This window comes from Aptenodytes forsteri, unplaced genomic scaffold, assembly GCF_000699145.1.
Source record: "Aptenodytes forsteri isolate BGI_AS27 unplaced genomic scaffold, ASM69914v1 Scaffold109, whole genome shotgun sequence".
NCBI lineage: Eukaryota > Metazoa > Chordata > Aves > Sphenisciformes > Spheniscidae > Aptenodytes > Aptenodytes forsteri.
Window position 1 is genome coordinate 3,480,035 of NW_008794431.1, and position 15,994 is coordinate 3,496,028.

General features: G+C 40.4%; 2 protein-coding genes across 2 annotated transcripts in view; one reads left to right on the top strand and one right to left on the bottom strand.

Moving 5' to 3' along the window:
* Nucleotides 1-253: 253 nt before the first annotated feature.
* NUDT6 (nudix hydrolase 6) lies at nt 254-12,917 on the top strand. The gene is made up of 5 exons (XM_009289511.2): nt 254-287; nt 480-683; nt 5,481-5,536; nt 8,609-8,663; nt 12,258-12,917. Exons 1-5 carry the CDS (start codon nt 254-256, stop codon nt 12,644-12,646), a joined length of 738 nt encoding a protein of 245 aa, XP_009287786.1. The 3' UTR covers nt 12,647-12,917.
* Nucleotides 12,918-13,022: 105 nt separating this feature from the next.
* FGF2 (fibroblast growth factor 2) overlaps nt 13,023-15,994 on the bottom strand; it is a 14,391-nt gene continuing 11,419 nt past the window's right edge. The window contains exon 3 of the mRNA XM_009289512.1: nt 13,023-13,332. Coding sequence (XP_009287787.1) covers nt 13,147-13,332 — 186 coding nt within the window. The 3' untranslated portion in view covers nt 13,023-13,146. The remainder of the gene's footprint in view (nt 13,333-15,994) is intronic.

Here is a 15,994-nt window from a genome sequence, read left to right on the forward strand (position 1 = left end):
AGTAGGGCGGGCGGGGTGGGGGGCGGCGGGTCTCCCCGTGGGCCTCGGCCCGTGAGTGAACTCCCTTCAGCCGCCTCCGCTGCGCTGGGCGGGCAGTGGTCGTCACCCTTCACGCACACAGCAGCGGCCGTGTGGTGGAGGGTGTTGGCAGAGGCGGTGGAAGGGAGCAAAGATCCATTTCCCTGTGCCTTACGGCAGATCCTACCATAAAAGCCATCATTTTATGTGTAAACGCCGAATCGTACCACATAAAATGCCGAGCTGGCGGCGGCGCCTCCTCTCCTCCTGTCGCTGCTGACACATTTCTCACACCGATGGTACTTTGACCCTGTGGTAAATGAGGTGAAAATACAGACTTTCATGCGTTAATCCGGGCTGTCGTGCGCAACAAGGTTTAAAACCAGAAGGAGCAAGGGCAAGGGGGTCTCCGAGCGGCGGCAGTGGCCCTTCTACCCTCCTTACCTTGCTCTCTCTTGCAGATGCGGTGGCCCAGTGGCGGGAGGAAGGCCGCGTCGCCATCTGGCTGCGCATCCCCATTCTCCAGAGCAGGTTTGCGGCAGTGGCCGCTTCACAAGGCTTTGCTTTCCACCACGCTGAGCAGGGCTCGTCCACCTTGACACTGTGGCTAGGAGAAGGGCCCAGCAGGCTACCAGGCTATGCCACCCACCAGCTGGGGGTTGCAGGTTAGTTACAAAAGCAGTTGGACCCACGAAAAGCCTTTTGAACAAGCCCTTGGGACCAGGATCAGTAGGAAATCGACTGTTCCTCTGCACAACCAACACATGAAAACCAGCTGCGTACTGTTTGGGTAACTTCACAAAGTGAAGCGTGTCATTCATGAATGCTCCTGTACAACCGTGTGTGTTGCTAAAAACAGGCCAATAAAGAGAGAGGTTTCTCAAATGATTCCAGTTTGAGAAAACTGTAAACAGCTCGGGGAGAAGAAAATGTGGTCCTGAAGCTTTAAAATTTACCTCACGAATATTGTTTTTAAACACCATTTTGAGAAACACATCTTGGCTTTCACCTCGCAGTGAGAGAGGCAGGGCTTCAAGGTTCAAGCGGTTTTTTAAAAGTAAAAAAGTAACTACAGACTTCTTAGAAAAAAATCATTTTTCTGCTCCGTCCTTAATGTAGGTGCTTAATATATGCATCTGCCTAAACTATGCTCAAGTTAAGGTCTATAAATGGGGCAAACTTGACCCAGCAGGGATTGTTCAGGAGCTAGCACAACTGTTAGCCTAAACTACAACAGTCCGAAAGCTGCTCTAAGCTGTGCCTAGAAGTCCGCAACCCAAACAAGTATATTTTACAAACAAACAAACATCTGAACACCATACTCTTGCCCATCTAGACCTCCCACAACCACAGTTGGAAAGGAGTTGCTCTAAAAACTGAGGAAATTCCCAAGGAACTAGATAAGATGGTGTCCCCCTTTTTTTTATACAGTGCAGTACAAAGAACTGATGATGAATCAACTTGAACTCAGCTTCACCAAATTTGAATGTTTTTGCCCTCTCTCTCTCAGCAGTCTTCCACAGATATGCAATTACCTGTCCCATCACTCATTAATCTCCTGTAATCTGGAGTGGTACCAGTACCCTCACGTACTGGTAAAGGCTATATAACACTCAGCAGTTAGCAGAGAGACAGCAAATCTCTCCGGCTACGAGCTTGACTGGTTTGTCCTTGGCTTGCAGGGACGTTAATTCTTCACCAAGTGGTGTTACGACCCATAAATAGCAATTTGAAAAACCTAATTAGGAAGGACTCATAAAAGCTGGATTATTCTATGTAGCAGCAGGTCAGGGGAAAGTTAAGTTTTGGAAAAAAAAAAAAGCCTTCAATTACAAAACGGTGCTACTACTATCGGTAGTGGGGAGTTTTCAGTTACAAAGCCAGCAGAGGGCAGCGTAGAAGCTGAAGACAGGCTTGGATTTTTTTCTAATGGACATGTTAGAGCATGTTTTCTTGAGGTATGAAAACCTCACCATTAAAATATGTGGCATTAAACTCGAGTAAGATAATGCATTCTCCTAGCAAAAGCACCGTGTTCCTTCTTATGGTTATAACTTGCATGTTTGAGGAAACATGACTAACTGAAAGGGGATTTTTCTGAAGTAGGTTTTGCATAGCTGAAAGTGCTATTTTAGAAGAAAATCATGTAATAGATGTGTTATGACCCTGACGGTTATCAGGAAGGACTTAATCTAAGAAAAATCATAAGTGTGAAAAAGTCTCAAACATTTGAAAATACGAAAAATGCACTTTCAAAGCATAATTTGCTGTTGTACTTTGAGATAAACACTTTGCACTCTGCAAGTAGGAAAAAACTTTGAGGAAAGAAAAAGTTTCATAACTGCAGGTATATGGATTTCATAATTTATTGCACAGATTTAAAAATTGCACAACGTATAATGTATGTATTCTTTGCTACCACTTTTCAAACCCGTACATTTTTATTTGTTACTGGGAGTTTCTTTAAAAGAGGTAAATATAAATACAGTCCCTTGAGCATCCTGAAAATAAAAAGCGAAGATTTTGAGAGCGGTTTGCTAGCCTGCGGGAAGTCAGTACAGGGAGCAGACAACAGGTAGCGAGCCTGCATTGCCAAGTAGACCAGCAGCTGGTTTTCGTCCTGTCTGGAGTTTCCCACACGGTGAACGCTGCGCAGCCAGGGCTAGTGCCTCAGCATCATGCAGCCAAGTGATGACAAAGGTGTGAATAAGCAAGGTCAGGTCATATTTTGCCAGACTAGATCAGAGTCGCCAAGCAGAGAGTAGCAAATGTTACTCATTGGGCTTGGCCATTATTGTTTAGAAATAGTGGAATATGTGATGTGTCTTCCAGCTAACTTACTGCATCCCTTTGTAGGCGGCAGGATTTTCCAAGCATGTAAAAGTACAGAAAAGCTTCTGGTATATGAAATGATTTAAGATGTTTTGGAAAAGCACTTTGAAAATTCTCCACCTCCTAGGAGGAAGTGGTCTGCCATCCAGAAAGTGACGTGTTTGTAAATATGCCACATAACAATAGCATAGGAAGACAAGTTGAAGAAGGAAAGTAAAAGGAGAGGAAGAAATGTAAAAGTCATTCTCTTCTCCCTCACGTGTAGTATAAGCCTTACAACAAGGCTGTTATTTCCATTGCTACCTGCCTTAATCTAGTTGTTGAAACAAAGTCATTGGAGTTGAAGAGAGAGAGGGGTCTCCAAACACTCATCCACACGCATGATCATCAGCCTTGGCCAGTCCTGTTACTTAAGGAAATGTGTAAAATGAGCAGCTGCATAAATGTCAAACTGCACAGGAAGATGGAGTTAGACAGGTTATGATGGTCCAAGGAATCAAAAGTGATTTAAAAGCAGTTCCCAAGTTGTTTTACAAAGTAATACCTGTTCCTGTCTGCTGATGTTTACAACGCAAGCAGTTATGTGTGCGCTCATTACATGGATGACAAGTACTTTTCATCTCTGAACATCTTTTCATACATGTTTACATCAGTCGTAAATAAAACAGGTAGAATGAAGATATTTTTCCCCTCCATTACTCATTGACTGGAGTTGTCTAAGGGATTTTTTTTTTTCCAAATAATTTTCTTAACCTATTTCCCAAAAGACAACATTCAAAACAAAGCAGTGTTGTGATAGTGATTACTTGGTTAGGTTACAAGTGTAAACCTTTCCAGAAAGTCATCCTGGCCTTGGATGATTTAAAGCTCCAGGTACCACATTTGTAGCAAGAGGGAGAGCTTTTAAAACCACAGTTCAGAGCCTGCGTCAAGCTCTGATCTCACTGATACTAACCAGGTGTGGCCCAGCGAGCTTCAGCAGAGGGACTCCTGAGTTACACTTGGGAAAATGAGACCAGACAGCAAATCCCGGTAGTGTTTTTTCTTTCTTCTTGCTTTGGATTCAGGTATCATCTAGCAGAGATTGTGGACATCTCACAGGGAATTTCACTGCCAAAAATTACATTCACAGGCATCGATTTCTGGGGAACAGAGGAGAGAAAATGTTCTTTCTGTTTGATTCAAACTGCAGTTTCCTGTCTTCGGCTGTCCTCCTTGGTCTCAGCAAACCATTTGGCTGAAGAATGTCTTTTCTAGAAAATAATCCCTGTAATCACAGTATGCATCAAAGTTGCTCCTGCTTTCCTTTTGTTCCCTCTTTTAATCAGTACAGTACTTGAACCTGGACTGCTAAATATTTACAGGAAGAATGAAATCATAAAGTCACAAGCCATGGGGAGGCAGATACGTGACTACCCTCTTAAAGCACGTCCTTTGACATATCTTGAAGGAAGATTGGTATTTCATCTTTTAAATATTCCTCCTACACATAAGTCTGCCGTGTATTATTAAAAAACAGAGTATTTTGAGCTGGACACTCATTCCTTAATAATTCCTTTCTTTGGAAATACTTCCCCATAGCATTTTAAATGCGTATATCATCACAGATCTGTCCATATACTCTTCCTCCTGCTGTAAAATTATATAAGCCTTTTTTTATTACCTACTAATTTGAAACTATGCATGACTGATGTGGAAAAGAGCCTGGTAAGTTGTACCACTGTACTCATTCTGCTCACCACAGTGCACTTCAAAATCTGAGAAAAATATCTGTTTTAAAGGGAAGACATTTTGTGAGTGTGACATGATGATTAAACATGAAAGCACTTGGGTTTTAAAAAGTAGGAAAACTTGTAATCTGCAGGAGAAAGTCATGGGCTGAGCATGAGGACACAAGGAAAAGCTGAACTTTTCGGTAAAAATAAAAAAAAATCAGGATGCATGAATCAAGTGAAAGTGTCACTTTTCCACTTGGAAGCAATGCTTTTTGATTAACAAATTGACTCAGATTATGGTGCAGTTCCTATCATGAGTTGTTAGCTGGGTAGTACAGTATGACTTTATAGTCAACCAGCTGAACATTATCAGTATAGTCAGCCCATTGAGTACTAAACCTTGTGTGTTATGAACCAGCAAACACTCGGGCCGGAGTTTTGTCATGAATTTCGCTGGAGAAGGGTTCTTGCCCATCGTGGCTACTCGGCCAGAGTCACTGGAAAAATTCTGTTATTTGAGCAAGATTACAGGCACAACTCTGCTGAAGCAAGCAGCTTTGCTAGATTATTTGGAAGACGTCTTGATCTTGCATTCTTTAGTTCTGATAATATTAACACAAGCGAATTATTATTTTCATTTCTTGTCTAATCTGGAACTTAAATGTGGGAAGTATTTATCTTGGTACTGCTAACTTTGAATTTTTATACAGGATACTTAAACTTTTTCATATTTTATTGCGTATCAGTTTTCTACCAACAAACCACTTTCTGTGATTCATCCAGACAAATCTTGCTAACTGTAAACTGAATATCATTAGGGTTTGTCATGCTTTATCAAAACATGTTAATTATGGTTGTTAAGATTGAACGTAGTTGTCTAACACTTAATCTTTTTCAATACTATCTCTCTACTAGGTGCTGTTCTAGATGAAAGCGCTGGAAAGGTGTTGGTCGTACAAGACAGAAATAGGGTAAGTTTGTTACAGGATTACAAAATGGAGAAGTTCATTTAGATAAGCCTACTCCATAGTATAAAACAAAGATCTTTTCCTTTTCATTCCAGTCCAAAATTGTGATAGTTAACTTGTGTGTGTCTTGGAACACATTATCAACAGATTGCTGTATTGCATTTGAAGGGAAAAAAAAAAAAGAAAATCAACAGCTTTGTCGTTAATTATAACTGGTGATTGAATCAGTAGAATTAAGCATCCTTTCTGCTTTGAGTTTTCTGTTTTCTCCTGTAACTGACCCAAGAATCCCTGATCTTGTGGTTGGATCCATGCAGACCTCTGGAAAACCCCCACGGCTCAAAGCAGATTTTGGGAGAAGGATTCTGGTTTTGTTTGGTTTCAAAAATTCCAGGCATATCTGTGGCTTTAAATAAGCAGTAACATGGTTGGCCATGACCTGGAGACCACCTTTGTACAGCAGGTGTAAAGATCATTAATTTCTCGCAAACTGAAGTGCTTGACCTCGCTACTGAGAATGCCAAACCAGAGAGTATTAGTGTGGGGATGGTGGGTCGTGTGATGTGGCTTGAGGTAACCAAGCATCCATCACTGCTAATGTCTTCCAGCCTCTATCAGGCTAACCTAGGTTTTAATACAGCAAGTGCAGAAAGCTCACTAGCTCATTAGCAGTCGCCTGTGCTATTCCATTTAAAATATACTTAGCTTCCATTATGCTTTCATTTGCAAATTAGAAGTGTTTCTAGTACAGTGAGATTAACTGCAATTTTAACATGGAAACAATCAAAACTTACATACGCTAACTGAAGTATACTTGGATCCATCATTTTCATTTTATATAGTTAAAACTACGCCAGAATCTCACTGGCTACATTTTTCTGTCTTTCCTGAAATACCTACTAAGAGATTTCTTCTCAGGACCCAAAACATCACTTCAGTTCATTGGTAACTACAACACAGTTCATGAACTTCAATGAAAGGCTGCTTTCGTAGGCAGGTTCAATCATACAACATGTTGAATTTGTAACACGAGTTCAGAGGAAGAGAAACACCCTTTTCTTGTTTCCTGTAAACTACTAATTTTATATTTTTACTTACCGTAAAGTAAAATTTCAAGGACTTCTCTATAGCAGGACCTTCAGGCTTACATTCAGTAATTACCAATTAAAGCATAAATCCAGCACGCAAGCTAGAGGCTCCAAAAGCGGTTCCAGTTCTAGCAAGTCTCCAGGAACAGAACAGCGCATTGTAGGCTTTAGAAATACTATCTTTATTTTTCCTTTTATGCACAGAGAAATTATAAAACCGCATGTTTACCTTTTAGTAAATACCTTAACCAGGTCTCAAAGAGTAAAAAAGGGAAACTGCATATTCTGCCTATTTAGAAGGAAATAGTAATTTCCTAAGCCCAGGAGGCTTAAGGTTTAACTTCTTAACGCTGTGGTTTTGTTAAAGCTCACCCAGAGCCATTTTAAGTGCAGATATCTCTATCCAATTTTACAGTGAGACATCAGATGCTCTATTCAGGTTCTAGGTCCAATTCCATAGTCACCAGACATTACCTCCTTAGCCTCTGGCCCCAAAACACAAGAGGACCAGCCTGGCACCACTCTTCCCTCTGGCTCATTCTGAAAAGTGGGATGGGTATATTCCAGGTCAACCGTTTCAGCTTACCTTTCCAGAACAAAGCTGACACCTAGCACAGTGAGGAAGGTGAAAGGAAAAAAAAAAGATTTCCGACTCCCCTCTTTACAGCTCTCTTTTATTGAGTGAGTAAAATTAAGTATAAAAACTGAAGTGTGTGAATACCCATGTTTCTTATGCAGTGAACAACTAAAATATTTCAGTGCAAGCAAATTGGCTCAGACAGTGTCTGTTTCCCACTTGTCAGTTCCACCACTCCTCTCCCTTCTCCTTCCCCACGAAATGAACAATTGCCCCAAAATGGTGACTTTTAATACAAATGACGTTCTGAAAGCTTAAAAAAAAAATTAAACAGCTAGTGGAATTTTAAGAGCTGTTTGGGTTTAATCATGAAAGGACAATTCCACAGCACACAAAGAAAGATTTCCAGGAACTGAAAGCAAATCTGAAAGCCCATAGACAAATATATGTATTTTCCATCTGCAGTATTTTTAACCTATTACTTTAAACTCCTATCCAAGCTCTTTAAGAGTGCCCAGAAGAAAAAAACATTTTCCAGTGTAGTCAGTGGGGTTTCAAATGACTGGAAAGCACACAACTTCCCTCTCTATGCTGCGTGTACAAGAAAAGCTACCTCTTTTTTTTCCAGAGTGTACCTTTTTACTGCGTTAATTTTTAATTGAAGGTTAACTTCTTCCTAAATAAACTTCTAATAAGGAAAGAAATAAAAAGAATAGTACATAGATGTAAAGGTAAAGCCTACAAATCTTCATGCATTTGCAAGAGGTGTAGGAGCTGGGACTCCTTTACCAGCATCAATAACAGCACCAAGTCTGCACTTCACTTTCTAAGTACTGAACTTTATTGCAATTCAATAAATGCTTCTATATATAAATCACACACGAGGCCTCAGTTTTTGTATTCCATGAAAACAAATGACAAGTTACACTAAATGGTTATTACAGACACACAAAGTCATCTTAAAGCCAGTGCAGTACAGAACAGTACTACAATCATAATACCTGTTTGTAAGATTAAATATATACACATTTTTTAAAAGCCAAAACCATGGAAGTGGAATGCATTAGTGATTAAATATAAGATTATCTAGTCTATAGCAGCTTTTTTTAATATTCAACTACTGTATTTAGTTATCTAGCAGCAAAGCAACGTTGTCTAATGACTGTTAGACAGTTTGTATTTTCAATCAGTAGATGTTTTGTTCCAATATTTCATACAGACTGTAGATATCTCTGATCATCACGTTAGCAAGAACAAAGAAGTTCCTACTTAAAGCCTTACTGACGTTTGTAAGAGTAATTACAATACTGCAACTTAAAAAAAAAAAAGTCACATGTTAATTGTCTCCTTCATATTAGAGAGTACAAAACAGGCTGCATACTTCATTAGTATTTTTTTCCTCCAATACAGACTCTAAATGCGTGGAAATTTCCAGGAGGTCTGTCTAATCCAGGCGAAGACATTGGTAAGTCCTAGGATAACAGGTCAGACGTCAACAGAATTATAAAGACATTAACAGTACCGAAATACATCGTGACCCACATCACTCCTGTGACTAATCACTTCTTTGAATTAATGGAAAATAGATGAAGTGACATGATCCCATGACCTTAATGGTAATGGGGTAACATTATGTTGTTCAGGGCAGAGAATTGTATTTGCAACATTTACCCTTTTCCACAATTGCTCTTAAATGAGTGCTTGAAGCCAACTTACTTTTTGTAGGCTTGTTGGATATGCTGTAGTATGAGCCAAAAGTGCAGAGGATTAAGGTAATCAGTATATAACCCAAATAAAACTGAAACGGCGAGCTCCCGGCTCACACTGGAATCCAGGGCAGTGAGCTCAATGATGTACTGAGCAAAAATTTCCAACTCTCCATTTTTATGTGCAAAACAGAAATAAATGGACTTGCTTCCTTCCACCCTTGTTCATTTGATTTGCTTAGACTAAGAGCTCTTTGGCACAGGACGAGCATTAAGTGCAGCGCCTGAGTCTTGTGGGCACCTACTTTCAACCGGAGACATGAGGCACTTCTGTATTAAAAAACAATGCTGGTTTGAGGAAACCTATCATTTCTATCCAGCGCAGCACAGGTGATGATGAACACTGCTGCAGTTATGTTCAGAGGTGAATGAACAAGGGTGTTTATGAAGAGATAGGAAATTGTGCTTTTTCTCCTTGTATCTCACCCCTTAAAATTATGATCCACAGACTGGTTAATTCTTACGTTTCACTGCAGTTACTAGGTAGGTCGTTTTCAAAAGTTGCATTTGTCACATTAATTTTAGCCCCACATCAGTATTCAGATACGAATACATTCTTCCAATAACTCAAATGCAGAACTCAAAAATGTTGCTCAGAGCAGTGCAGCAGCTCTGGCAAACCGGGTGTTGAGCCCAGGTTTCCTGACTGTTTCATACCTTAGAAATATCTACTATTTTTAGCAGTCTTCCTACAACAACGTGTGGAGGGCTTGTATTCCAGTTCATTATTTCAATACACGGAGAAAGTTTCTAGTTAGCGGGATATGGCCGAGTTGTAGTTTTCATAACTCATGAATCACATTTTAAGTCTTTTTGTCGAACAAAGATAGAAATCAAAATTATTTGCTTGACAATGCAAACACATATAACATAGTGAAATGGATTCATGTTTTCAGAAGAATCCCAAACGCCGTGTTTGTTGTCTAGCCAGGCTCCCTTTCACTTCTAGGAGATACCAGAGGGATTTTTGTACTGAGGGAAAAGAATGACCAGCACTGGCAACAGCTTCCCCAGAGGAATACTGAGTAAGCCAGTGGCCATCCCTCAGATAACAGGTGAGATTATGGCTGAAGCCTGGATGTAGGTATTGAGAAACCCCTGGGAGGAAACAAGTCTCTTACAGCTCCCCTCCTGCCACTACTAAACTACATAATAATAAGTTATGATTCTCCGCATCACATCTTAATATTACAAGAAGATATAAATTAGTGAAGCATAAAATATAATAGAGCTTAGTTTTACTTTTTTTATCCTTACATCAAACCTTATAAACTCACAGTCATACAAGGGACTAAATTTCAAATTACAATTACAAATTGCAATTACAATGCTTGAAGATCCTGTGATTATATGAAGTGACAAAATATATGGCTGCCTACTTTAATGAGTACAAACTGACTCGCGCAAGTAATTTGAGTAGTTTCATAATGCAGCTTAAGCAAAGTGCACACGTTTTTTTATTTGAATATTTCGGAAACTCAAGCCCTAATGCTTCTTCTAGTTTAACTGTCATTATATATTTTTTTATATATATACATACACATTTAAATAAAAGGGAAGAAGAAAAAGGCACTTTATCTAAAAGCAAAGCTCAAAGCTTAAATGAAATCCCTAATTATTTCACTTTTCTCACCACAGCCTGCCTCAGCATTCCTCATCATCTCAGTTGTTTACTTTCTTTGACCACTTTTGCGTAATACAGCCCCTTGCCTAATAATAAAACCACTTGCCACAGGAAGTCTGCTTTACAACCGCTATTTTAAACCAGAGGACCACAGAGGCCTCTCTGCGCAACATGAAATGCAGTCTCCTCAGGGGTCAGTAATGGTAAATGACTATCTTCCCTCATGTACTTCTTCCCCATATGTAGTAGCTTTTTAACTAATTAATACTGTAACAAAGTCACAAACGTCAATGTTCTGCAGACACCATGTATTAACGGGTCTCCAGTCCCACAAGGACCTCTATATACTCGGTGTAAACTTTACACAGCTCGTTCCATTGCAAGATGGAAGTTGAGCTGAGGCAGAAGTATGTGCAGAATCAGGGCCATTACCATATAGTTGTTCGGCCTCTGATGGATAAATCATTTTGTTTATATATTGCTAGCCACTGTCTGTCCTGAAATTATTTCCAAGATTTGAAACTACTCCTAAAATGTCTGTTTAGTTCACCTCCGACATGTCAAGATGCAAGCTTCCATAGGAAGGCAAATCTCTACAAGGTCTTGTAAAATGTATTTTGCTTTTGGAAGTAAGCCAACACACCCAATTTCTTACTGAAAATGAACTAGCTGAAGCAGGTAACATCGCAAAACACCTATATGCATTTACCACTCAAACAAGACACAACTGTGAGTTTACATAGATTTGGGAAAAGCTAGTATTTCACCTACCAGTAGTTACCCCAGGCAAGTAGGATTTGACTTGACTACAGTGAAACTGCAGAATTTGGGGAAATAAGTGGAGTATCAAAAATCTCATTTGGGCTCTTCAATTTAAGTTACCATTCAAGAGAAAATTCTTCTCTTTTGAAGAGTACCGGATAGACGGGCAATTCTCTGGCTGTAATTGCAGTACACAGACCTTCTAGACCCTTGAAGTTATGGCTGCTTTTGTCACGAGGAATCTTAACTTTGGTTGATGTACACAAAATGTACATGTGCAGCATGGATGCAGCATGTCTTCTGCAAGAACAGGCTACATGCTATGCTGGTACCATGGCATATTTCAAATGTCACTAGACACTTCAGACACATTTTGAAAGGGACTCGGTGACAACTTCCACTTTCTGCAAACGATAGTTTCACCCATTTTGTTACACCTTGTGGCAAAGTGCAATGAAACTAAGGGACTTGATCAAGTGATCTGACATACGGACAGGTTTCAGCTGCACAGGGTCTGAACCTGACACTGGGTAGAAGCAAGGAGAGAGACGGGGGCTAAGATTCAAAGGACTGAAGAGAGGGTGCAATGTGATCTTGGACTGAGAGATCAGTGGAGCCAGCGACCGTCAGAATGTCCGTTTCAAAACCACACCCTGTACGGCATTATCGAAAGTTTCTTACTTTCATCATTTTGTAGGACATACAGAAGAAAGGCATGTAGCAGTTAGTTTTCTTCAGGGACCAAAAAATCAGCTTATCCTTGTGTCGAAACAAATGGGCTTACATTCTGAAAAGCTTATGAAGCAGAACAGAGCGCGCTTTGAGTTAGAAGTTTTCCATGACCAAAAGGTTAAAAGAGTGTTAAGCTATTCTTGTATGTATTGTAAGGATTGCTCTTTTCACCTAGGAGACACAGCAGTTCGAGAGGTTTTCGAAGAGACTGGCATTAAGTCAGAGTTCAAGTCCATCCTAAGCATAAGACAGCAACACAAACACCCCGGAGCCTTTGGGAAGTCGGATATGTACATCATCTGTCGCCTGGAGCCCTCCTCCTTCAGCATCAGCTTCTGCCAGCAGGAGTGCCTGAGGTGTGAATGGATGGACCTCGATGAGCTTGCTAGGACGAAACACGCTACTCCCATCACCAGCAACGTAGCTAAACTCCTGCTTTACGGATACCGGGAAGGGTTTGATAAGATTGATATAACCATGAGAGAGTTTCCAGCTGTCTACACAGGCCTGTTCTACAAACTGTACCACAGGGAGCTGCCCGAGTCCTACAGAAACATTACATGATAGCAACACGTTTCACATTTCATTACATTAATAATTTAGAGTTATTATTGTAGTGTTATTTAGACCATATTAAAATTATCTATGGACTTCTTTTTAGGTAATTATTAGAAAGTAATTATTTACTCTATTCTCTAATAAGCTCTAAAGGTATAAATTATTTTTAAAGGTAAATATTGCTATAAGTGTGCATCAGATTTGTTTTCCTTTACTCTGTAAAGCAAACATAAGGAAAATAAAATAGCTCTACATAGATACCTAGCAGAAGTATTATTGATCCTGAAAATACATTTTCCAAGTAATTTTACCTCCACGCACACTGGCACAATAGGTTCAAAGAGCAATATAAAGACAGTATGAAACATTCATCTTTTAATCTGGTATCTGCAAGAGTAGTTAATATCAGCAAATAATTGCTTCTGGTTTTGCTGCTTCAGAGAGGAGTAGGAGACTCGACGTCTTTCGTGTAGTGTGGCATATGTGCTCGGAATCCGCCATGGAAATCAGCTTTTAGCAGACATGGGAAGAAAAAGGATAGCTTTCTGTCCAGGTCCAGTTTTTGGTCCAGGTTTGTACTGTCCAGTTCTTTTCAGTGCCACATACCAATCAGAGTATTTCCGTGATCGGTAAGTGTTATAGTTATTAGACTCCAATCGCTCAAAAAAGAAACATTCTTCTGTTGCACATTTCTAAGAGGGAAAAAGAAAAGGATTATTGATACTCCATCACAACACATCAATTCTTCAGATTCGTGGGACTAAGGTACCGAGAACGGAAGTTAGCGATACATTCGGTTTTAAGAAATTCATGTTAAATGTTTGAGGTTTAAAGAAAGAGTTATTGTTAAATATCGTTTTTAACTATGATTTATTTATTGTCTTTAACACCAACCAAGCAGATTCTAGTTTGTTTTCACTGTGTAATCCTTTGTTCTGATCTGAAACTCAGCCAAACAAGTGAAGAGCCCCTGTCCCTTGGCACGTACCGACAGATCCTGACTTCCAAGCTCGGCAGTTTTGCCATCTCATCCTAGGTTACAATTTAACCAAAAAGAAAAGCAGGATGTAAGAGAAAAGGGAGTATTTTCCTTGCCTTCCTCAAACCGACCTTTTTATCAGTTAGAGAAATAGCATGGCACAGTTTCCGCCTTTGCCTGTTCTTTTCTAATTTTGAGGTTTCACCTTCCTAAAGCTAATTCAAGTCTGTATTTGTAGCGCTCTGAAACAGTGGCAAGCCTGCACCTGTTCAACTTTTTTTAAAATTCAAAACTCTTAAAATAATTTTAAGAAAAGATCAGACCTGGCAAAGAGGTCTATTCCACACAGAAGCCAAGCATACTCTACTGGTGTTTAGAAGTGCATCTATGGAATTATTCTGCTTCTGAAAGTAAGTCTTCAAAAACAACACCACCTATGTGGAATTAACATGCCTTCACACCTACAAATAAAAAAGAAGGTGGTTCTTCACACAACCGGTAAAAGGCGAGCTGTGGAGCTCCTTACTGTAGGAAGTTACCGCTTCCCCCAGCTTACATGGATTCAAGTCACTTTTGGACAAGTTCATGGAAAAGAAATTCACTGCAAATCTACTAAATAGGGAAAAACCATTCTTGGCTGAGAAGGCCCCGAAGCCAACATTGTGTTGGAGGCTGGGAGACCGATACAGGGAATTACAACGGATGTCTTCTCTTACACGCTGCGTTTGATCACCATCAGAGAGAAGATGCTCACCTGCACTTAAAGCCCTCAGAAGGTAAGCCTGCCATTAATGCATACAGCGTGATACACTTTCTTCCGCGCATCTCTGCAGACAGCAGAAACCACTGCTCCCTCGGGGCGACCACACTGAAGAGAAAGAGTCTTCATTTTCAAGTGACCCCATTCCTATCGGTGAGATCATGTAAGGTGGGCATCGTCCGTTGCAAGACTTTAACCCACACATTTTCCTGGATAGTTGTTATTGCCGGGGGGACTTAAAACCAAGCTAATTTAACTACGACTAGTATTTATAGCTGTTCACAGTCAAGAGAAAACAGGAAAGTTTATTCACTTTCTGAAATCCACCACCAAGAAACCACATGGTTCCTCTGTATCGAAAACGTAAGAGGACGTACAAACAGCTTCAAGGAAGATCTCATTCTATAGGAAGAGGATCGCTATTGGTGTTTAACTGCATTCATCCCAAGGCACAGTCACAGCAGCAGAACCCGTCAGTGGGTAACACTGCTCTCACAGCAGTCACGGTGGCAAACCTGCCTGCAGAAGCAGCGCTTTAAGCAAGAGAAATTATTTTCTCAAATACAAAGATGGCAGAAGTTCAACACCGCAGGAACTTACTGGGGAGGGGCACTTTCTTTTCATAGATGCCATCTGTCAGTCCACCAATTCAGTCATACTCATTTACCCAGAAAATTTTTGGGAATGCCAGAGGAGGAGGAAAGCTAGTCATTAAAAAGCAAGCATGTAAAAATCTTGGAGAGGAGACAGGGAATGTGAAGCAATTCCCTAAACGAGCAGGCTACTCTTTGTTACAATCTTCTGTTAATATTCATGAATATATAAAGTACCCAACTAGAACTAAAAAGTCAGCTTGGAACAACTACGCTTCATACAGTATGCACGAAAACACACAAGAGAAGAGTAACTCCTCACACATGCCAAGTTTCTGTAGCTACAAGCAATTAAATCATTCAAATGCAGTCTGGAATAAAGTGATCTGTCTCCAAACATATGTCTTCAAATAGAAGGTTTTTTTCCTCCACTTCAACCATGTTCAGATACAAATTTCAGTTTCTAAGGAAAAGAATTTATAAGAGAAAATCCACATGCAATTTCTCATTTCTGTAACTCACTAATATTTTTACATTTCAAATAGCAGGAATCAAATTGACAATTTGCGTATGATTTGTATTTTAAATAATCTTTCTCAAGATAAATCATATTTTAATGCCTTTCGTTCCAGCAATGTGAAAACAGATGCATTAATCATCTCAAGCCACAGATCCAAGCCTGAAATGGATTACAGCAGCCTTAAGAGGGCACAGAAACCGTATAAAGAAAAGAAGCATTTAAGAACAAAACCAAGCTTTAAGCAGAGCTTAGGCAAGTTCAGTACAATTGCCCAAGCTGGAAATTCTGGCAAAGAGACCGTCGCAGCCGGCTCACACCTCGCCTTCACCTCCTACCCGAAGCAGCGGCACTTCTGGAAGCGCCGAGACAGCGGGCGGCGCGGGCAGAACACAGCCTCCGAATGCCGCAGCACCTGGTTTCTCTACGCACGCTTCCCGGGCAGTCCCCGGCGGGTACGGCTGGGGGGGGGGGGGGGGGGGGGGAAAGCCCCGCGCCCCACGGG